This window comes from Aspergillus ruber (assembly GCF_000600275.1).
Source record: "Aspergillus ruber CBS 135680 unplaced genomic scaffold scaffold00005, whole genome shotgun sequence".
NCBI lineage: Eukaryota > Fungi > Ascomycota > Eurotiomycetes > Eurotiales > Aspergillaceae > Aspergillus > Aspergillus ruber.
In genome coordinates, this window is record NW_024467301.1 from 315,037 (window position 1) to 336,379 (window position 21,343).

The window sequence follows — 21,343 nt, forward strand, 5'->3', positions numbered from 1 at the left end:
ACCCATTATACTCGAAGTGGAAAAGATGGTCATATCTATGCACCATATGAAAAACAATCACGCAGAATGTACACAGAAGAACTGTTTCAAACAATTCCTCCAAAATAGAAAAGGGCAAGGTCTAGAATAAACCTGTTGCCCTGTATTGTCAACTTGTTCACTCTGGGATGCTTCCGAATGACGGGTCCTTGACGCTGCCACCGGCGTCACCGAGACCGGCAACCGGGCGGTTGTAAGACCAGCCTTCGAATTGTTGCTGCATAGTCTGAGAAAGAACGGGGCCATCGACATAGGAGTCTTGCGGGGCTTCTTGGGTGAACTCGCGGTCAAAGTTGGCGGTATCACGGGCATCAACCTATACAAGTTAGTTATCAGAGTGGACAGACAGGGAGAAAATGCATGTTCTACATACCACATTGGGGCGGAAGCTTGGCTCGTACTTCCTCTGCAGCAGCTTGCGCCAGTCGATGTTGGCGAAAAAGTGGTGAGACTTGATTTCCGCAGCACCATTTGCACCTAGACGGTTCTGGGGATTGCGGTCGAGAAGCCGAGTGAGCAGATCCCGAGCAGCAGGAGGAACCACTTCAGGACCAGGGAATGAGAGAGGCTCCTGTAGGATCTTTCTGTACATCGTATTTGTGTTTTCGTCGTAAAAGGGCGGCAGACCAGTCAACATTTCATAGAGGAGGACACCCAGCGTCCACCAGTCGACAGTCTTGGTGTAGCCGTTACCAACGAGGAGTTCCGGAGCAAGATACTCGGGGGTTCCACAGAAGGCTATTTTGGAAGAGTTAGTAAGGGGCAAGATATTAAGCCAGAGGGAGGGGAGATCATACTGTTCGTTCTATCCTCATCCTTCATGTCCAACTTGCAAAGACCAAAATCGCAAAGAGCAATGTGTCCGCTGTAATCGAGAAGGATATTCTCGGGCTTGAGATCACGATAAATAACCTTGAATCCGTGCAAACATTCTAGAGCACAGAGCAGCTCTGCGGTGTAGAAACGTGCGCGGTTGATATCGAAACGCTGTTCTCGTTGAAGATGATGGAACAGCTCACCACCGTTGACGAACGCCAGAACAAAGTACAACTTCTCCGGTGATTGGAAGGAGAATTTCAAGGGCACAATGAATGGGTTGTTTATCTGCGCAAGCACAGACCTTTCAGCAAGAGTGTGGGTGACTTCCGATCGGGAGATGATATGGGCTTTGCGAATGGTCTTGAGGGCGTAGATTCGACCAGTGTCCTTCTTCCTATATGACGATAGCTGGTTAGTATCCGTTCGTCAAAGAGGGAATATGGTGGCAACATACATGACCTGCATGACCTTGCCAAAACTGCCCTTACCCACGACCTTCATCAAATCGAAATCCTCCAGTTTCAAACTCTGCTGTTTGTTCTCAACAAACGAGACACCAACCTTGATCGAGCCTGTACCGAACTGGAGATCCAGCCATTCAGCACCAAGCTGACCCCTACCACGCTCCTGACTGGCATGGTTGGCCGCCGCCTTCTGATTGTCCTTTTTGCTCAGTTTGGGGTCCTCTACGTAGGGCTGGGCCTCCTCGAAACGAGGATGCACCTTGACGGCACCAAGGAAGATGTCTTCGCTTCGACCGGCACCCTGGCGAGCCGCAGGGTTCCGCAGATAAAACTGAACGGTCAATTCGGTTTTACGGGAGACATCAAATTTAAAAGCAGTATTGTCACCGGCCCAGAGGGGGTTTTCAGGCGATCCCGAAACAGCGTCGACAAAAACTTGGTTCTTTTCGAAATCAAGAAGAGCGTAAGGAAGGTATTTGGTGGAATAGCGACCGTGAATGCTTGGAGCGGCGTTTATCCCTGCGCTGGTCGACTGCGGACGAGAGTGGCGGATAAACGAACCCGCCTGTCCCTGCGCGGAATGAGATGACGAGGAATTGGGTCGGCCGTAGCCATTGCTATTTTGGAAATGTTGATTGAAAATCTGTTGGTAATGGGGTGATAGAGAGAAACCCTGTCCTTCGTGGAGGGTAACGATGAGAATACCCGGCTTCACGGGGGCCACCGGCGGGGAGACGAGCGACTCGGAGGCGCCTTAATTGATCGAAAACGTTAGCAACTGATCGTGACACCGAAACTGTATCACGAAAAGAGGGGTATATCGTACTAATTCCGTCGGGATTAGGAGACGTGACGGTCGGAGTCTGCGCAGTGTCTTCATTTGGTTCATTGCCCTTGATGGTAGATGTGGACGAAGACCGGGTAAAGGTGTTGGTCAAAGGAGCAAGGTGGGTTTCCTTCAACTCTGTCGATAAGTAAGAAATCAATTAGTATTCGAGAAGGGAAGAGAGGGAGGGAAGACCAACTGAACATACTTTTGGTGAGTTTCCACGACATTTTGGCAGTTTAAGCGATGGAGATGTGTAAGAAAGTGCAAATCGATCTGTCTTAGGATATAATAGGAGAATAAAACAAAGGCAGCTGGTGCGATGCAGAGAAGCAATAATAAAGTGACAGGCACAATGACAGGACTGCAAGTTTCACCACAGCCACAACAAGTGCACAAGGAGGATTGAAGGGAGGGAGATGGAAGAAAAAGAGAGGGAGAGAGGAATCAAAGGGTTTTATTGAGTCGTCGAGCAACCAGAAGAAAACAAATAAACGATGCAAATTCGTAGACGGAGGAGGGCTGAGAGGGAGAGGGACCAAACGACAGGGTCCAGCACTAATAGTAGTGACAGTGAATTCCAGGAGTCGCAGGCAGAAGAGATCGAGCCCCAGTAATAGTGGATGTTTTCGTTGGTTGTAGATCAGGGGATGCTGGGCTGAGATACGGGAATATGAGAGCCCAACGAGTGACAACGAAGAAAGGAGAGAAATGAAATCAGAACAACGATGGAAAAGAGATGAGAAGAAGACCAGAAAAGAAGATGAAGAATGGAGACTCCAACAACCAAAACAAGACTCTGGAGAAAGCGAAGAGGGGAACCACCAGAATGAGAGATTGAGGAATAGGAGGGGACCATCACCACTGCTGATTGGTTCAGGTACAGTTTCTGCCTTTGGGCCTGGGGCATATATATACACAGCCCAGCACCGCCACCGCCCCAGGCCAATAATGGAAATAATGGATGCGTCCAGAAGGAGAAAAGAACAATCTCCGTCGTCGCGGACACCGATACTGCACCAACGACCTCCATTCCGATTCTCTCCTTGCCACTAGAACTTCGCGATCGACTTGTCTTTACGTGACGTCCTGATTAGTCCTCGTTGGGGTCCGTTCACTCCCCGCGCGTCTATCTCCACCCGAACCGCCGAGTCCCCTTGCACAACAACCTCGTCCTCGTTGACACAATCGCGCGATTACTACTACTACTACCTACGTTCGCTCGAATAGTCGCTGGCAGCCCTCGCTCATTGCTGGAGGGCTTGGTTCGAAACGGTTTCAGGATCTGTGGAGGATGAAAGGGATCAACGATCGATGGGTGTAATACGGAAGAAGACCGCCTCGCGCGGTACCGAGGCTGGCACCAAGTATCATTGTGATATTTGTACGGTAGATGTGACTTCTACAGTAGGGCTCTCGTTTTAGTAATGTTGAAGAGCTTGACTGATTAAAGTGGAAAACAGGTTCGCATCTCATGCGCACACCCCGCCTGTCCCGAATACGACCTCTGCGTTCCCTGCTTCGCGGCAGGTGAAAAGTCCAAGAATCATGACCCGAGCACGCATCCCTACCAAGTCATCGAACAGAACTCCGTTCCAATTTTCGACAAGGAATGGGGCGCGGACGAGGAATTGCTGCTGCTAGAAGGCGCGGAGATCTACGGTCTAGGCTCCTGGGCAGACATCGCGGACCACATTGGTGGCTTTCGCACCAAGGATGAAGTGCGAGATCACTACATTAACAGTTATGTGGACAGCCCGCATTTCCCGTTACCGGCGAATGCGGACCCAGATGACACGGCGCTGCCCGACTCTATCTCGAAAGAAGAGTTCCAGGCGCGCAAGAAGCGACGAATCGAGGAGCGCAAGGAAAATAGCAAGTCGGCACCGCCTACGACACCTAAGCAGAAACCTACCGCAAGTGTACCGGCCTGCCATGAAGTACAGGGATACATGCCTGGGCGGTTGGAGTTCGAGACGGAGTTCCTCAACGAGGCGGAAGAAGCGGTGCAGCACATGTCCTTTGAACCTGGGGCAGGCATCTTGCCAAACGGCGAGAACGACGCAGAAATGGAGCTCAAAATGACCGTGGTCGACATCTACAACTCGCGCCTCACAGCGCGAACAGAGCGCAAGAAGATTCTCTTCGAGCACAACGTCCTCGAATATCGCAAAAACACCGCCCTAGAAAAGAAACGCACAAAAGAAGAACGCGACCTCCTCAACAAAGCCAAACCTTTCGCGCGAATGATGAACCACGACGACTTCGAAGAACTAAACAAGGGTCTCGAATACGAACACAACCTCCGCCTCGCTATCTCCCAACTCCAAGAATGGCGCCAAATGGGCATCACGGATCTTAAAAACGGCGAGAAATACGAAGCAGAGAAACAGCACCGGTTGCAGCGCCTCATGCCTCAGGGCTCCTTCGATCGCTTCGCCACCCGTCCAACAAAACAGACCCAGCAACCCGAACATCCCACCGCAGCTAGCGCACTCACAACACCAGAACTACCCCTCCGACTCCAGAAAGCCGCTGCTCCTCCCCAAACCCCAAACAAACAACAATCACAACAACAACAACAACCACCACCGCAACAATCAGCGAACGAGCCCCTTAATGACTTCGACCGTGCCTTCGCCGCCGACACAGGCACTCCTCAGTCCCAATCTCAATCCCAGTCCCAACAAGGACAACCTCAACAACAAACTCAACAGCCCCCGAAAGCTAAATTCGTTGTCCAACCCTTAACAGGCGTAGTACCATGGAAACTCGAAACCGAAGGCGCGCCAGACCTCCACCTCCTAAGCAAGGAAGAGGTAGAAGTGTGCAACGTACTACATATTCAACCGAAGCCGTACCTTGTTGTTAAGGAGGCGTTGTTGAAGGAGGCGATGAAACAGGGCGGGGGGTTGAAGAGAAAGGATGCGAAGGCTGCTTGTAAGGTGAGTGTTTGAATAGGTTCCTTCTTTCCTTTTTATGTTTGTACATGCTGACAGGTTAGATTGATACGACTAAAACAAGTCGGATATATGATTTTATGGTGCACAGTGGATGGATCAACAAGGCATAGTTTGCTATCTTTCTTCATTTGATATCCAATTGATTGGAAAGGTGTTAGGCGTTGGATCCGAGTTATTATAATCTCTATGAATAGTGGAATGAATTGCATTTTGACTCGATCAAATGTTGTTTTGTTCATTCTAAGTAACTACCCATTGCAGCGCCCGGGCAGTAAGTATTAGTTTACGTGGGACAGATATGAACTTTGGCCTACAGAATCACTGGAAGATATAATTCATTAAGACGTAAATTATCGGTAAACTGGTGCGCTGCACCAATAATACAATCGTAAAAAATCCATCGCGCCATACCATGCGATTGACCTCCGTCCCGTCCTGCGGATCGGTAGATGCGTAAAACGTGGTCGTTGCGGTCAAGTTAGTGGTCGAGTCGAAGCCCTTCTCATGTAAGGAAGGGTTGATGAGAAAAAGAAAAACAAAAATTATCGTAAGGGGTATGATGTTGGTGGTAAGCCCTACTTGGAATCTTGCTGCACCTTCTCCACCAGCTTGAGGACAGGCGCATACAGAGGATGATCCTTGTCAAGTCCAGTAAGCTTGCTAGTGGCATCCACAGCAGAGTTATCTTTAAGAGTCTTTGCCAACTGGACACTCTCAACATCACCCTCAACGTTCTGGAAACGAAGGGCCATTTCGATGGAGCCCAACAAGGCATCGAACTTCTTGCCACGTTCCGCCAGCTGGGCAGCAGGTCCGATGAAACGCTCCTTGCGAGACAGTTTGCGAACAGGAGCACGACCCACACGCTCGACTTGGTCCTCAAGGTACGGGTTGGAAATACGACCAACGATGGTGTCGACATACTTCTTCTGCTCCTGTTCGGGAATGCCGTGCTTGTCGACGATGAGAGCAGCCGTTTCCGCGAGGACGTTGTGAACGATGCCACGGATCTTCTCGTCGGCCAGGGAATCAGCAATCATCTTCTTACCGCTCTGGTAGCCGTAGTAGGCAGTGGTTGCGTGACCCGTGTTGACGGTGTAGAGCTTGCGTTCAATGTAGGGCTCAAGGTTGTCGACCCAGTGAATGGCGGAGATATCGGGATGGCCAACGGAGCCAAAGGGCCCCTTTTCGACGACCCATTCGTAGAACTTCTCGATACGGACGTTGAGACCACTGTCGGCCGGCTGGTTGGGGACGATGCGATCAATGGCTGAGTTGGCAAACTGAGCACGCTCGCCGAGAGACTTGACGCGAGAGTCGTCGGTGTGCTCCTTGATGTAGCCGTGCAGAGTATCAGTGGCACCAATAGCGTTCTCACAAGCAATCACGGCCACGGGCTTGGACTCAGTACGAGCGTCAATACCCTTGGCGATGACGGGGGCGATGAATTTGAGCACGTTAGGGCCAACGGCACAGGTGACGACGTCTGCAGTCGCGACCTCCTTGACGACATCACTCTCGTGGGTCTTGGAGTTGATAGCACGGTAGTTGGAGACGGTCTTGGTGTCCTCACCCTGCTCGCTAACCTCCGTAACTTGGTAGGAGGAAGAATTTTGAAGAGAGTTGATGACATTATCCATGACATCGATGATGACAACCTCGTAACCAGCATCATGGAGGAAGGCGGCTACGAAGCCACGGCCGATGTTACCACCGCCAAACTGAATGGCCTTCTTTCCCATGGTTTCTTGTATTATGAAAGGACAGTAGAGGCGAGAGAAGTAGCAGAGGTAGTCAGGGAAGCTATGAGAAGACGATTAGCGATAAGAAAACCGATGAGAAACAAAACAAACCGTGGTACCTAGGATGGAGATGATGGGAGTATTTGTATGCGAGATGAACGGAGAGAGGATGGATGAAAAGAGAAGGAGGGAAAAGAGGAGAAGAGAAGAGAAGAGAAAAAAACCGGATGAAGGAAGGAAGAGAAGAGAAGAGAAGAGGAGGTGATGCAGTCACGGGATTCCAGGGAAAGAGGGACAGGAGGGGCAGGTGGGATAGATGATTTCACTATGTCGGAAATGACATTCACGGCTTACTTGCTGACAGTGAATGCCAGGAACTTGTCACTATATTCACTTCACGTTAAAGGGCACAGTCCCCCAAATGAGGTTGCATCCGGCTTATTATTCTGTAGCATCCAAGTTCAACGCAGTCCAATCATGGCGGTTCATACATGCAATCAGTTGAATTTGGTATCTATATCATTATCTCTATATGGCCGTACACATTAAATCTCGTTTTTACTCTCATAGTAGATGTGAAGCTGTACTTCCTGCACTTTCAACAAGCGAGACTCCACGGTGACATCACTCGACGGCCCCACTCCATAGAATCTGGTAGATGATTTTCGTCTCATCGAATGTTCTCCTAACAGTCACTCTGAAGTATTGCAAGTGTCTATACCTCTTTCGTTTCAATAATATATCCCGACTCGTTAACCTTCCTAATCTTCCATTCCCTTCGGCCCATGCGTCTCGTCCGGCTCGTCGTGTTCGTCGTGTTCGTCGTGTTCAATAGGCGGAACATATCCAGTCTCCGACCGCCGATCCATCAGTACAAAGACAAGATTCGCGATGCTTCCAGCAAGCAACAGTCCGGTAGCTGCCCAAGTCATACTCAGAAACTGCTGACCATATTCTGCGGTGACTCGGGATTTGCGGCCATGCAAGTTGACCAGGTTGACGAATTGGAGCGCAATCACGGTTGCGATAACCGAGGCAACACTGAGACTGGCGAAGCCAAGCTAGACGTTTTATCAGCGCAATATTATATCCCGCTATTATCAAGGATACTCACGAATAACACCAGGAGTTCGAATATCATCTGTTTGGTCCGTTGAGCAATCAGCAGCCCGAATCGGATTAATACCGCAATTGCCGCAATGCCTGCCGCGATACAATAAAACACCCCCATACTCTGTGTCGTTGCCGAAAACGCTTCGAAATCATCGCTGATGGCAGTCGGCCATCCGAGTCTTTCCAAGGACGTGCTGTTCCCCGAATTTTCTAGTAATATCTGCGTCGCGTTGAACGTGAAGAGGACATCGTAGCCCGAGCAACCGCTCATATTCATCCCGTTCCCTAGAAATCCCCCACAGTAGGACATAGGAAAAATCGAATAGAAGTCTTGGAGACTGGTGCCATTGCCGATAGGCGTATAAAGCTGAGCTGTTAGCAGGTACATATACGCTCAGTATAGACCAGATGAGACTCACCGTAAAGATATCATTTCCCGTCAGGAAATCCATCCTGGTTCCCGAAAAAAGACATAATAAACTAAGGACAAAGGCGATAAACGCCCATATCGTTGGAAGTAGTCTGACCCAATTAGGCATTTTGGATGGAACGTTATATTCGTTGTATACTGCTGTGCTGAGCATAATCTCGTAATAGACAGATGAATAGATGGGTAGATATATAGATGGGTAAATGGATAGATGGATGCTTCACAGAGACATCTCCCGTACATAAAAGATCTGTCTGGTTCTAATCCTGGATCTACTCTAACGGCCAGAATGATAGTCACATTCTAGTAGTACGTGGGTAGAAATCTTGTGTTTCATTCTTTCGTGAGGTCGGCCTTTGAAACGCAGGTCTATACTCTGTAGAGTACTATGTACAACCCAACCGTGCGTGATGTTCATGCAGGCATTCGAATCCAATCCTCCATATAGTATGGAATTGACATCCGTTGCATTTTCAATTCCCTACTGGTCACCACCTGGTAGAAGGGATACTGAAAACTTTCCATTCCGATGGTGTTGTCCCCCGCCAGTGGAAAGAATGTCGACCGCCCACTTCTGGTATGTTTCTTATCAGACCACCTTAGCGATCTTATCAACGGCACTTCATAGATTCAACCAGACGGGGGGCATTCGGGTTGGTGTTGGTGATGCTTAGATCTTCGGCGGGCTACCGAGATAAATCCAGGGCATTTGTCTCTCTCGGCGTCCCGCATCATAAACAATGGCACCAGCCGCCAACAGAAATGATATCTCGCATTCTTCGCTTTATAACCGCGTGTGGTAAGTCTCCCAACCTCTTTCGACTATATAAGATCATCTCCGATCCTAACGTCATTAAACCAAGAAAGTGGTGAATTGAAATAACCTCACTTCCAGCAATGAATTGGTTCAGTCGACTGTTCGATTTCAACAAAGAAACCTTGTAAAAGAGAAGACAAAAACGCCTAAGCGCACGAAACCAAGGGTGGGAAGCGCAGAGTACCGTTCTTCTGGGTATCGCCTGAAGTGACGATTCCGCTTCACCGAGCGCCGATGTATAGTGATTGAATTGCAGAAGAGCAAGAGGTATCGGCCAAGTATTATGATTTTATTGAGACAGAATGTGTAACTTACTTGCTCCATGCCTGCTGATAGATGTTAGCAATCAGTCCGTGCATGAAATCTAGCGGATGGGTCCATTACCTATTCGTGCCTACCGCTTGTGCACATTTGTTCTATACATCTTGGGACCTCAATCAGAATATGCTATTCATAGGATATTGATGGTGAGCCTATTCGATATGTAAAAATGAAGAGCGAGTTATCACCTTGCGGTTGTCCGCGCTCTGCAAAATATATATTCGCACCGTAATGTTAACTCCCGTGATGCTACAACCGAATGTTTTGTTTATTAAGATGTTGTAAAGCAAGATCAAACCGAGAAACAGGAATAAAGAAATGCATAATTCCAGACAGATGAGTTCAAATCTAAATCCCCTATTCGGTTCTATCTTGGGATATCAGCTGGGTGATATCATTCGTACAACCCAAAGACTGCAGAGTACCATATGCAAAGTGCAAGGTCACATCAGCAAACTCACAGCGCTCTATCCTCGGTATCTACCTGCCAAGGTCGTTGATATCCCCAAAATATCCATAAACAGTATCCAGACCCCGCCACGCGGGATGATGAAACCCAAGACCAAAAAATGAATGCCTACCGATCTCTCTGCTTTATCTACCAACCGATCAAGAAGGAAAGCGCGTGCTCTCCTTCCGCGTATGGCGAATCTGAGAAAAAACCAAAAACAACTTGCAGTATGTACATGCGCTGTACCACTTGTAAGGGAGTTTCACTGCCACTGTCGATCCATGTCGATCCTCCGCTTCTGCTGCCCGATTTGCAAGTTGGACTGTTGTGTTTGGCATAGAGGTCGAATAGGCTTTGTTCCTGGCTCTTCTGGAAAAAAAAAAAAAAAAAAAAAAAAAAAAAAAAAAATTGTAGCCTGATTCATGATGCTGGTTGTTGACTGCTTCTTCGTCGTGAAGGACTCGTAAGTAGGGCTTGGCACTATGGGCTTGGCGGTTGGCAGTGATGGATGTACATCCCACTGCGATTGATCATCTTTTTGCGTTTCGCAATGTTTTCTTGGTCACATTTGATGTCTGCCAAGTTACAAGTCAGGGTATCCCAAACAATAGGTGGGATTGCGGTGTTGGCTTGATCCCAGTTTTGTTGCCGACACCCTGGCCGAATACGGTCTTTGATCTTATTGCCGAGTTCATCGGATATGACTTATGAAAATTCAAAATAAAAATAAAATAATAATTCCCACAGCTGTTTAGCGCATGGGGCGTTACTGGATCGACCAAGGCATCATGATACCAATTATCAGAGCCCAATGAGCAAGGAGAATTACAGCACGAATGTAAACGCAGGAGGATAGGGACGGAAGTTGTCATCTGAGATCTGAGCGCCGTGGCACGGTGACGGAAAATTCAACCACGAGTCCAATTGCTCGACAGCTTCACGGAGTTTAGAAACGGACATTGTCATCCACCATCATGCCATCCAAGCTATGGGCTAGACAAGCTATGGGCTAGACAAGCTCATCAAGCAATTCCAAGAACGAGGTAATCTCGACGAGAGACAGGTGGACTGACAGAACGATAAATCTGCCCTGCAGGAAGACCAATCACAGGATGGCGGTATGCAACGTGACTTGGACAGCGCATGCGTTTTGAGCCAGGGAGATTATAACTCCGTCTTCCAGAATTATCTGGCATTGTTTCTCCGTATAGCGTACTTCAAATGGCAGACAGAGAGCAAAGGACGGAAATAGATTGCGGTATTATTATTATCATTATGCCTGCCTGACCGGGATGCAAGCACGGAGGAAAAGCTACGAGTGCATTAGACTCGGAGGACTACATACGCAACACGAGGCGTTGCACTCTAATTGCTTACCAGTAGGAATAGGAGGAGGATGAAATACTCTGTAGACTCGGCTCTACTACCGCTATGACAGATAGTAGCCACTAGCAAAACCATGGGAGATGTTTCATGATGAACTTAAAGTGACGGGGGTGACAATCCTGACAAACGGGAATAACCAAACGAGAGCATGTATATCATAATATGTTCGGGGTTTTCCGTCAAAACGACGACAGCATGGAATACGGCAGAGAAAGATTGATGGATAAACAGTGGTGACCGAAACGGTAGAGAGAAGGCAGAGCAGCAACGTGCTGGCAGCACGGCCACTGACTGGTCGAGAGATCTGATGCCAAGATAAGAACGTGCAGGGAACCCTGAGTTAGGGTTGTTCCTGTTTGGGTATTGTTATTGCAAGTCAGCCACGAGTGAGCATCAGCATTAACCATGTCAGCATTGATCTCTGTACTATTATTGTCCTATGACCAGCATCATTGATATGTTGACAACAAAGAGCGCATGTATGATCGGCTCTTCTATACATTGACTGAATCAAGTTGTATGCGAGATATGTCTTTGCCTAGCAATGCCACGATAGCCTGAATGTTCTGCATCAAACAGGATACTGTACAGAGTATATATGGAGAATTATATATTGTTCTGTTCTATGTTGGACAGAATGAGCAGTGCACTGACTAAGTGTGTATAAGCCGTACAATACCGTAAGTAAAACGACCCCGCTGATTGGCTCCCTCCATCTAAACGATTTCCAGAAAGCGGTGATCTTGCAGCAGATTCTGCCACCACGTGCCCCCATTGATTGGTCAGGACGATGCATGATCTGTCGACCCTTCCCTGGACTCCGCTCACTTTCCGCACTCGGTCTTCAACTAGTCCGTACTAGACTGTAATGATGGGTCTCTTACGGAGAACATACTGGGTCTTTGACTGGGAAAGAGCCACCACTTTAACCGTTCACGTAGGGCATCTTGAATGCAGAAAAGTATGCCGTACGGAGTATATATGTATAAAAGAATGTATGTAGCAAATTTTAAAAGTAAATATAAATTTTACTTTTTTTCCTTCTGCATCTTGGCGGTTAAACTCTGGTGAACTAGTCCGATGGGGGCTTGACCCGCCACCTGCGCTCCATAGTAATAGACATACCCACCACTGACAGCGTCGCCTCCTCCGGCCTTGAGTCCGCCGTCCCGTGGACCCGCGCTTTTTTCCCTCTGGCTTATCAGAACGTGTCATTCGGTCATGTGTCTGGAGTCTCGTCCCGGTAGGTGCTAGGTTTTATTTTCTTCCTTCGTCTTCCCTCGCCAATATATAATACTAGCCGGATATCTTTTCTTGTCAACTCTTGGAATCCCTCCTCGTCCGACTTGGCTTGCATCCTTAGGCCATTAGCTTTCCTCCCTCTACCTTCGTCCGCTTGTCCTCCCATCCCGTCGTTCTCCCTCGTGTCTCCTGCTCTCTTTTTTACAGGTTACTCAAGACCACCAGCGCATCTTGGCTGGTTCGCTGATCACCTTGTGAGAGAAGAAATCCAACCGCATACACCTACGCATACGGCGGTACTACAGCTACGAAACAACGGTTCTACAACAGAATCAGTCTCAGGATGACGGACTTCGGTCTTCGTGCGCCTCATGGCCCCGACATGTCGGGGACCCATCAGCCGCTCGAGGACATGGATATCAACGAGAAGGGTGCCTTTGACGCTTTGATCCGCCCCGATGATTGTTACACTCCCGAAGGTACCTACTGGGCCGACCTGCCGTTGCTGAAGAAGATCCGCTTTGTGGGCTCCTACGATGCGAAAGAGTCCAAGCGTGAATTGGGTGACATCTGGCAAATGTTCAAGAACGACCCATTGTCGCCAATGTCGTATTATTTCCGGAATATGGTTCTCCCCGGTGCTGGTCTTGGTCTAGAAGGGTAAGCTTTCCTTATTTTCCAGAATCTGGGGTGACAGAAAGGGCGCATTCCTCGAGTGACATGAACTCAAATATTAATATACCTTGCTTTTAGTTATGTGCTGTTCTCGATCGGAAACATTAAACCTCTCTTCCAACATGCGTTCAGTAACTGCTGGGATACCCACGAGGTTTGCAATGAGCAGTGGATCAACGCCGTGGAGTACCTGGAAATCATTGGTATCATTGTTGGTCAGATTCTGGTGGGCTTTGTGGGTGACTGGTACGTTCTCTTTATTGATTTTTATTTTTATTGGCCTTTGTCTCGGAATTCTTTCTAACCTGAATCAGGCTGGGCCGTCGCTGGGGTCTCATTCAAGATGCAGCCATCATGTTTATCGGTTTGCTGATGCTTACGGCCGCCTGGGGTGTTACTCTCAACGGCTGGGTAATCTGCTATGCCTGGTCTTTGTTCTTCTATGGTATTGGTGTTGGCGGTGAATATCCTATGACTGCCACGAGCGGTATGGAAAATGCCGTTGGCTCTGGAAAGATCTCGACCAAGGAAGACCGTCTGCACCGTGGGCGTAAAGTCACCAGCGCATTCTTAATGCAGGGCTGGGGTCAATTCTTCAACCAGGTTATCCTCATCATTTTGCTCCTCTGCTTCCACCACGGTTCCGGTAACCCTCCGTATTCGGCTGTCGCCGCTCAGTGGACTTACCGTGTGTCGTTCGCCATTCCGGCTGTTGGCACGCTCTGGCTGGTTTACCATCGTGCCTACCACATGAAGGCGGCCAGCAAGCAGTTAGCAGCGGCCAAGAAGAACTCTTCTGTTACGGGCTATGACCGTCAATCTCTTGGCCTGACATTCAAGTATTTCGGCTTCCGCATTGTCGCCACCGCAGGCGCGTGGTTTGCCAACGATGTCTTCTTCTACGGCAATAAGTTGTTCCAATCTGAATTCATCAGCGTTATCAGCCCCGGATCCCACTCGATTATGCCCACCTGGTTGTGGAACTTGTGTAACGTCGGTGTCTCGCTGGCTGGCTACTACTTGGCCTCTTTCCTCATTGACAACAAGCTCTATGGTCGCAAATGGATGCAGATGGTCGGTTTCCTGATGTGTTTCATCCTTTTCATCGTTCCGGCTTTCCACTACGAATACTACACCTCCCCAGAGCATATCAAGGAATTCCAGACCATGTACTTCCTGAGTTCCTTCTTTAACCAATTCGGTCCAAACTCCGTCACTTTCCTCGTTGCTGCCGAAGTGTTCCCCACCCCGATCCGTGCCACTGCTCATGGTATGTCCGCTGCTGCAGGAAAGCTTGGTGCTCTCCTGGCTTCCGTTCTATACAGTTACATCGATACGCAGACCAAGTTCTACGTGGTTCCATGGTTCGGTCTGGGTGGCATGCTCTTGACTTTCCTTTTCCTGCCTGACACCACTGGTCTCGATTTGAAGGAGCAGGAGCGTCGCTGGAACTACCTCCGCGCCGGCCGTGAGCATGAGTATCATGGCCCGGCCGTTCATTCCAAGCATCTGTCTCTCTGGGAACGTCTGCGCGGCGTTGGAAAGTACTACGATGCCGAAGAGGATTACAAGCAGAAGGTCGAGGAATACCGTGCTGAGTGGGAAGCCGCGATGGCCCTCAAAGTTTCCGAAAAGACCCCTGGCGAAGAGTTCCCAGTGGACACCGATGACACTCTCTTTGAAGGTCATGTTCACTCCTATTTCCACCGGACAAGCCCCATGTTCCGCCCGATGGAGAAGACCGGTCCGAACAAGGCCGATAACTTTGCCCTTCCTCCCGCCGCCCAGGAAGGTGACTCGGTAGACTCGTATGAAGAAAAGTGATAGATTTCGTCGTTGCTTTTTATCTTTCGTTGTTTTTTTTTTTTTTACTATACCCCGAAGCTGTGCATAGAGTGTTATTGTTCTCTTTACATACTTGGATAATGATGTGGAGCAGGTGCTTCGTCTTTTTCTCTTCATGTTTATGCTTTTCTTTCCCTCTTTTCTTTTATGTTTTTTTTTTATGATGAACATACCCGAATGTGAAAATGTGCAACCTTGAAAACTGGTTTTCAATTCATGCCTTGCATTGTGCTGCATTTGAAAAACATGTCTGTTTTTGTCATGGAGCGGATGGTTTTGAAATCATCGGGCGTTTGGGCGGTTGTGTGGAGAACCATCACTAGAGGTCAATGTAACTAAATGATTCAAATGTTACTGGATATCCGATTCTGGTAACTCAACTTATTCGTGATTCCTTATCTTCCGTACAACCGGCATGGACGTCCGATCTATTACATACATGCTACTGCATATCTACGAGGTGACGTCGTTGCAACCCGGAGTTTTGGTTACTACTCGGCCGAGCTTAATAGCTACTACTATCTCCGGAGCTGCACGACATCTATACCAGATTCTGCACAATCGACACTTTCCGCCCACCTTTCCGGAGGAGAAAAAGGTTAGGCCGACTCTGCTGTGTGCGGAGCGGAGCGGAGATTTATGTGCCGATTAAGGCGGTGAACGCGGTGGGGTTTGATATTTACGAGATGCTCTATCCGAACAAGGGAATTCGCTTTGTGGTACTATTGATTATTGTTATCGACACGAGACTTTGGGGCTTGAATTTCCTTTTCCATACCATACCATATATACAGAGCAAAGAACATGCCCCTCTTCGCGTTCGGCTCCAACAGCTGCGGCCAACTAGCTCTGGGCCATGTAGAGGACGTATCGATACCTACAAGATGTCTATTCTACGAAGACCCAGACCCTACTACGCAGAATGATATCATCCGAATCGCAGCGGGTGGGAATCACACTCTCGTGCTTTTCGGGAATGGAGCCGTTTATGCAGCGGGGTGTAATGTGGATGGGAGGTGTGGGCGACAACAACAACAGGGAAAAGATGATGAGTCGATATTGCGGTTCAGACGGGTTGTTCTCACCACAGAGGATGGGAAGGTGTTTGATACGTTCAAGGATATGTCTGCAACATGGGAGGGGAGCTTCCTAGTCGCGTGGTCTGGAGATGACAATGTGACTCTCGTGCTTGGAACAGGGGCAAAAGGCGAACTTGGTCTTGGTACTGCTAGAACACAATCTCCTACGCCAATCCCGATATCCAACTTCCCCCCTCCCAGGACAAGTGTGGTCTCGATCGCCAGTGGCATGGGCCATACAGCCACTGTCCTATCAAACGGCGAAGTGTACGGCTGGGGCGGTGCGAGGAAAGGACAACTCGGGGAAGGTGCAAAAGCAGGAAAAATAGAATGGTCACCTGTCAAGATTGCGGATGTGCCATTCTACGCGACGGCTGTTACCTGTGGACGAGAGTTTACGGTTGTTTCGGGTGATAAAGAAAAAGGGGAGTACGTGGTTCTGGGATCGAGTGGTGATAAATGGGGGGTCCTTTCTGGACAGCCTGGTTCTTTTTTTAATGATGGCGCTCGTGTGCTTCCGGTATATACTGGTATCTCTGCCGGTTGGCATGCGATCTATGTACACCATCAACGTCAAGAGGAGGGTCATGCATCTATAACGGCCTGGGGCCGGAATGACCGTGGCCAACTTCCCCCGGCGGATTTACCCAGTGCGAAAATGTTGGCTGTGGGCAGTGAGCATGCGCTTGCCCTTCTTGATGATGGGACGGTCGCGGTGTTTGGATGGGGTGAGCATGGGAATTGTGGTACTGAGATTGATGCCCAGGGAAATGTTAAGGAGAGGTATAATAGGATCGATATATCTGAAATTGGCCATGAGCGCGTTATTGTTGGTATTGGGGCGGGCTGCGCTACTAGTTGGGTCATCACGTCGTGACCCCAGCCCAGTATATTTCCCTTGCGCCTTTGTTGTCATTTGATGTTGGGTTGGGGCATAGGAAATTCTCAATCGAAGAGACCGAGACCATGGAGTTGGGACATGCGCTGTGTGGGTGGAATTCCCATATCATCCTGCTCCAGCTCAACTGGCTCATCTCTGCGCAGTGTATGAGACTCGTTATCTTGCAACCGCCCAAGGCTCGCGCTAAACGTCTCCTACAGGATTCAACTATTAGCCATACTCGACAATGCCCGCTTGCACTAACCTGATCCGCTGTTGCATCCCATCCAAGCATATCTTCCGCTTCTTCTTCATCATCATCATTAGGTACATCCCACTGTCTATCATCGTCTGCGGGAACGAACAGGCTATCGAATTCCATCGAAGCTACTGCAGGCCGCTCATTTTCCGTATTCTTGTTATTTGTTTTCCTCGAAGTGGAAGGTGTCCCCGTCAGTGGACGGATAGGCCGGCTGCGGCTCCGCGCAGCCGCAGGAGGAAGAGGCGGGGGCATGTCTGTCCGCCTGTTTTCCGGAGCCCGACTGCCAGATCTATTCGCACTAACCTGCGCCGTTGGTTGTGACTGTCTTGCCAGCGACTGATGAGCAGTACCCCGCGAAGAATTCGGGACATCATCACCACCTGCCTCGCCCTTTGTCATCAGCGTGAACTCTGCCTTGACGCCTTCGAACTCGTAGGATAGTTGCAGGGGACGGCATGGACGTGTGTAGCGGGCTGTGAGGAGTGCATTTGCGGTTTCGGCGTGGGTAATGGCTGCTTTGAAGTCTTTGATGCTGATGGCGATATGGAGGCTTTCTTCTACGAGAAAATCTTCGAAGTCCTTTTTGTCGATGGCGACGGAGGTGTGGACGGGTTGTTTGAGGATTTCTGCAAGCTGTCAGTATAGAACATAAAGAGTGCATGTGAACCGCTACCTTTGCCCTCTGCAATTTTCGTGGTGAAACTTGTGAATATGGCCTTATCTCCTTCGGGGTGGATGTCTAATTGCTCTGCAGATGGACTGAAATGATCCGCTATCTCTCTCAAAAACTTAGGCTCGATAGTCCATTTATTTGCTGTTCTTGATCTGTCAAAGATCGCATGTTGGACATGGATAGGTTCATAAGTAAGCCTGTACGATTTGATAACGCCTATACGCCGGTTATTTCGCCAACATAGTACATGATAGATTGGATATCATACCAAGTCCACAAATCATTCGAATAACGAGCCTGCATTCCGTCTGCTGCGCGTCTTCGCGTATCTCGACCTCACAGCGCTCAATGGCCGTGTCTTTGTCCTTTTCGCTAGTCCTTCCTTTGAAGACTGAGAGAAGTGCCTATTTCTTGTTAATGTCTGTATGGGAACTATCTTTCTTGGGAATTGATTCTGACCTTGAGATAAATTTGACAACAAAATCTATCTGGTCGTCTATTACTGCTGGACGCAGACGAAATGTCTTTGTTTGGACTGAACGAGTATTTCTCGAAGAAATCATCCGCTTCGAGCACGAATGCTGAATATGCTGTTTTGGTAGAGTTGAGGACACTTAAACGAAGCTTTAATCATACGTTTTGATTGTCAGCAATTCAATGTTTTGGTTTTTTATGCAGGAGATAAAGCGTACTAAGTCATATTCGGCCTCGAGGGCAACGCTCTCGTTGAATTTGACCAAGCATGTTAGAGCTTCATGCAGTTTGATCAGTGAAGCTGGTGTTATAGAGAAAGACAGGCGAGTCATTACTCCTATTAAACGAGCGAGATTATCCTCTTCTTCACTATATATCGTTGCTCGTAGGAGGATCCTGGATGCTTCTTCGCGGCACGACGCAAGATTACATAATCCTCCCGAAGCCCAAGTAACTAAGGTGTCTCCCAAACTTGACTTGATACATTTACAACGAAGAATCCAATGAATTGTCCATTGCGGCAAGAAGAGTCAAAGAACTAAGAAAAGAAGTATCCAATATTATGTTTTGTTGATTTTGCAGTGTGATACGTGTGAAAATGGCACCCAGCCTACCGGCCGAGGTCCTGTATATGATCCTAGATCAGCTCCGAGACGAAAGGGACTACAACACCATTTATCAATTTGCACTGAGTTCGAAGTACTTCACAGAGCCCGCATTGACGATTCTCTATCAGTATGTACCGACATGAAATCATGGTGCGCATATTTGCTGACTCATGACATCCCAGGTTGTATGATACCGCGCCAGTGACCGGTGGCGGCGCAACAGAAGACGAGCAGATCAAGGCTCGACGTACAGGGGGCTCAATTGAAAATGCTAAACGACAGCAAGAAAGGACAATTTGGAAATGGGCGGCTATGTGGCGCTCTGTTATCCTGTCCGCGCTTGATCAGACCTATCTTCCATATCGCAACTATATACGGCACTTGAACCTTGAGGATTTATCCGACTTACTCAGTCACCCGGGGTTCAGAGGCAAGACACATGAGTGAGTGTTCTGGAAGCTACAGAAACATTTGGTCCCTTTCCTCGTCTGACAGGTGTATAGTTATTTCTTTACACCAGAACTTCGTGAAGCCGCAGGCCAACATAATTGGGATAGAAGGCTTCGATCGAGAATTGCCCAAGACATTCCTCTATTAGTGACTGGGATTGGCTCAGGTAATCACTCCATCCGTAGTTAAGACCAGGAGAGGTTCATTGTTCATCATCAAGCTAATTCCTCAAAGCGATCATCAAAAATACAAATTCAATACGAGGTCTGTCTTGTAACAGTAAGTTTTTTGTCGTAAAATAGCGTTAATGGTGACACTAATGTGTGGATATCAAGTCTCAACTGATACACTTTCCGACTGGATTGAGCATCTACCGTCGTTGCAGACTCTATCAATTTGGGATGGAGGAAATCTCACGCAGTCCGTTGGAAACAAGATCCGCAATCACTGTCCTGAGTTCAAGCGAATCACAGCGTACAGATGGTATGTCACTGGACACAAATGCTTTTGCTCGGATACTGACCCTGTTGTGATTAGGGCAAGTAACGGGCCCTGGCACACAGAGGCTGAATCTGAACGGTTCCTCAACGAGCTGAGGCCTCATACACTTGAGCATTTCGAGGTTATCAGTTTTAACTTTTTAAGCAGCGACTCGATCAGTGGCCTCAGTTCCCATTTGGGTTCATTAACAGAACTGAAACTGACTTCCCTCAGTCTTAATGCCATCACATCGCTGCCCTCATTAACAGCTCTACCAGCCCTAAGGGCGCTGGCCTTGACAGATTCGAAGGTTTTAGTGGACAATGCCCTAGTCGAGTCGATTGTTACGCATCTTGGTCAATGGATCCATAGTTGCAAGTCACTAAAAGAATTGCACATCAGGAGATTTGTCTTTGACCCTAACACATTGTTATCCCAGGCCCTTGCTAACGGTGGGCCTCGCCTGACTACCCTTTCGTTGTCTGACTATGCCGCGGCTGAGGCCCGGGGGTTTCATGAAACCTTGGGGTCACAAAAGACACTACAGAACCTCTATCTCAACGGAGAAGGCATGGAGCCGGTTGAGGATAACGTGCATCTCGTCCAGGCCTTTGCTGAACTCAATGAAATACGTGTACTCGAACTCAAGGGAGTATCCAACGGCTTCACTCCGGACCACGTCATGGCTTTGGTTGCATTGATCCCGCGCGTGGAGAGACTCTGGATCGATGGTGACTACTTCGATGATAGCATTTGGCTTGCATTCCGCTGTTTGCCCAAACTGCGAAGTCTGGTCATCCAAGCGCTCAGCGAGTTCTCGGAACAGGCGATTATTAATTTCGTCACTAAGCTCAAGTCAGGTAGCCATGGGTTCAATCTATCAATTATGAACTCGATAACAGAGGCCGAACTTTCGGAGGATGCGCAAAATTCAATACGAGATATCCTGGTCGGTGGATCGTTTGAATTCGGCCTGGCGCAAGGTGAGTACTCATGTGGAAGTCAAATCTAGCGAAGGTGGTAGTTTGCTAATCAAAAGGTCAGAGGAATTTAGTGATATGAGTTCAGAGGACTTCTCAGATTGATCTTTCAATATTCCCTTTATGGTAGTGTAATGGTTGAGATTCTGGATAACTATCGCCAGTATCTAGACTGTAATTTACTTGAAGTCATTATAAACGAACCAAAGAGATTCTGCTCTGCGGAGTTTATCAGTGATTTTTTCTTTCTCTTCTACTATCAACAATGACTCGAACATGATTGGTTTCGCTGTCCAGAAACCATTTAACAGAAGCGCGTTGCGG

General features: G+C 48.4%; 8 protein-coding genes across 8 annotated transcripts; 4 read left to right on the forward strand and 4 right to left on the reverse strand.

Annotated features, from left to right (window-relative positions):
- Positions 1-157: 157 nt before the first annotated feature.
- Positions 158-2,378, reverse strand: EURHEDRAFT_450664 (serine/threonine-protein kinase; the record flags this gene model as incomplete). Its single annotated transcript, XM_040783893.1, has 6 exons — positions 158-355; positions 413-777; positions 837-1,252; positions 1,313-2,075; positions 2,149-2,286; positions 2,357-2,378. The coding sequence occupies 6 exons, from the start codon at positions 2,376-2,378 to the stop codon at positions 158-160; spliced, it is 1,902 nt and encodes a 633-aa protein (XP_040641213.1).
- A 746-nt stretch (positions 2,379-3,124) lies between these two features.
- On the forward strand, positions 3,125-5,419 carry adaB (chromatin-binding transcription regulator ADA2). Its single transcript, XM_040781174.1, has 3 exons — positions 3,125-3,555; positions 3,612-5,093; positions 5,153-5,419. The coding sequence occupies exons 1-3, from the start codon at positions 3,463-3,465 to the stop codon at positions 5,219-5,221; spliced, it is 1,644 nt and encodes a 547-aa protein (XP_040641214.1). The 5' UTR covers positions 3,125-3,462; the 3' UTR covers positions 5,222-5,419.
- On the reverse strand, positions 5,410-7,191 carry EURHEDRAFT_409742 (mannitol-1-phosphate 5-dehydrogenase). The gene is made up of 2 exons (XM_040781175.1): positions 6,973-7,191; positions 5,410-6,924 (listed from the first exon to the last, which is right to left on the reverse strand). Exon 2 carries the CDS (start codon positions 6,851-6,853, stop codon positions 5,687-5,689), a length of 1,167 nt encoding a protein of 388 aa, XP_040641215.1. The 5' UTR covers positions 6,854-6,924; positions 6,973-7,191; the 3' UTR covers positions 5,410-5,686.
- Positions 7,192-7,614: 423 nt separating this feature from the next.
- EURHEDRAFT_513403 (uncharacterized protein) lies at positions 7,615-8,505 on the reverse strand (the record flags this gene model as incomplete). The annotated part of the gene is made up of 3 exons (XM_040786164.1): positions 7,615-7,914; positions 7,968-8,333; positions 8,386-8,505. The coding sequence occupies 3 exons, from the start codon at positions 8,503-8,505 to the stop codon at positions 7,615-7,617; spliced, it is 786 nt and encodes a 261-aa protein (XP_040641216.1).
- Positions 8,506-12,956: 4,451 nt separating this feature from the next.
- On the forward strand, positions 12,957-15,112 carry EURHEDRAFT_375361 (putative MFS phosphate transporter; the record flags this gene model as incomplete). Its single annotated transcript, XM_040778732.1, has 3 exons — positions 12,957-13,273; positions 13,367-13,534; positions 13,603-15,112. 3 exons carry the CDS (start codon positions 12,957-12,959, stop codon positions 15,110-15,112), a joined length of 1,995 nt encoding a protein of 664 aa, XP_040641217.1.
- Positions 15,113-15,852: 740 nt separating this feature from the next.
- Positions 15,853-17,395, forward strand: EURHEDRAFT_409746 (RCC1 domain-containing protein). Its single transcript, XM_040781176.1, has one exon. The coding sequence runs from the start codon at positions 15,938-15,940 to the stop codon at positions 17,087-17,089; it is 1,152 nt and encodes a 383-aa protein (XP_040641218.1). The 5' UTR covers positions 15,853-15,937; the 3' UTR covers positions 17,090-17,395.
- On the reverse strand, positions 17,158-18,833 carry EURHEDRAFT_375363 (putative DNA repair protein rad9; the record flags this gene model as incomplete). Its single annotated transcript, XM_040778733.1, has 6 exons — positions 17,158-17,307; positions 17,358-17,980; positions 18,028-18,243; positions 18,296-18,431; positions 18,487-18,651; positions 18,720-18,833. The coding sequence occupies 6 exons, from the start codon at positions 18,831-18,833 to the stop codon at positions 17,158-17,160; spliced, it is 1,404 nt and encodes a 467-aa protein (XP_040641219.1).
- A 266-nt stretch (positions 18,834-19,099) lies between these two features.
- On the forward strand, positions 19,100-21,124 carry EURHEDRAFT_513408 (uncharacterized protein; the record flags this gene model as incomplete). The annotated part of the gene is made up of 7 exons (XM_040786165.1): positions 19,100-19,236; positions 19,292-19,317; positions 19,363-19,552; positions 19,613-19,725; positions 19,895-20,042; positions 20,097-21,022; positions 21,084-21,124. 7 exons carry the CDS (start codon positions 19,100-19,102, stop codon positions 21,122-21,124), a joined length of 1,581 nt encoding a protein of 526 aa, XP_040641220.1.
- Positions 21,125-21,343: the final 219 nt, after the last annotated feature.

What these genes read in the sequence shown, in the direction of transcription:
- EURHEDRAFT_409742 (XM_040781175.1), bottom strand. Translation starts at nt 6,853, where the DNA reads ATGGGAAAGAAGGCCATTCAGTTTGGCGGTGGTAACATCGGCCGTGGC.
- EURHEDRAFT_409746 (XM_040781176.1), top strand. Translation starts at nt 15,938, where the DNA reads ATGCCCCTCTTCGCGTTCGGCTCCAACAGCTGCGGCCAACTAGCTCTG.
- adaB (XM_040781174.1), top strand. Translation starts at nt 3,463, where the DNA reads ATGGGTGTAATACGGAAGAAGACCGCCTCGCGCGGTACCGAGGCTGGC. An exon ending in CGGTAGATGTGACTTCTACA is followed by an intron (nt 3,556 to 3,611) that starts GTAGGGCTCTCG and finishes AGTGGAAAACAG; the next exon opens with GTTCGCATCTCATGCGCACA. An exon ending in ATGCGAAGGCTGCTTGTAAG is followed by an intron (nt 5,094 to 5,152) that starts GTGAGTGTTTGA and finishes CTGACAGGTTAG; the next exon opens with ATTGATACGACTAAAACAAG.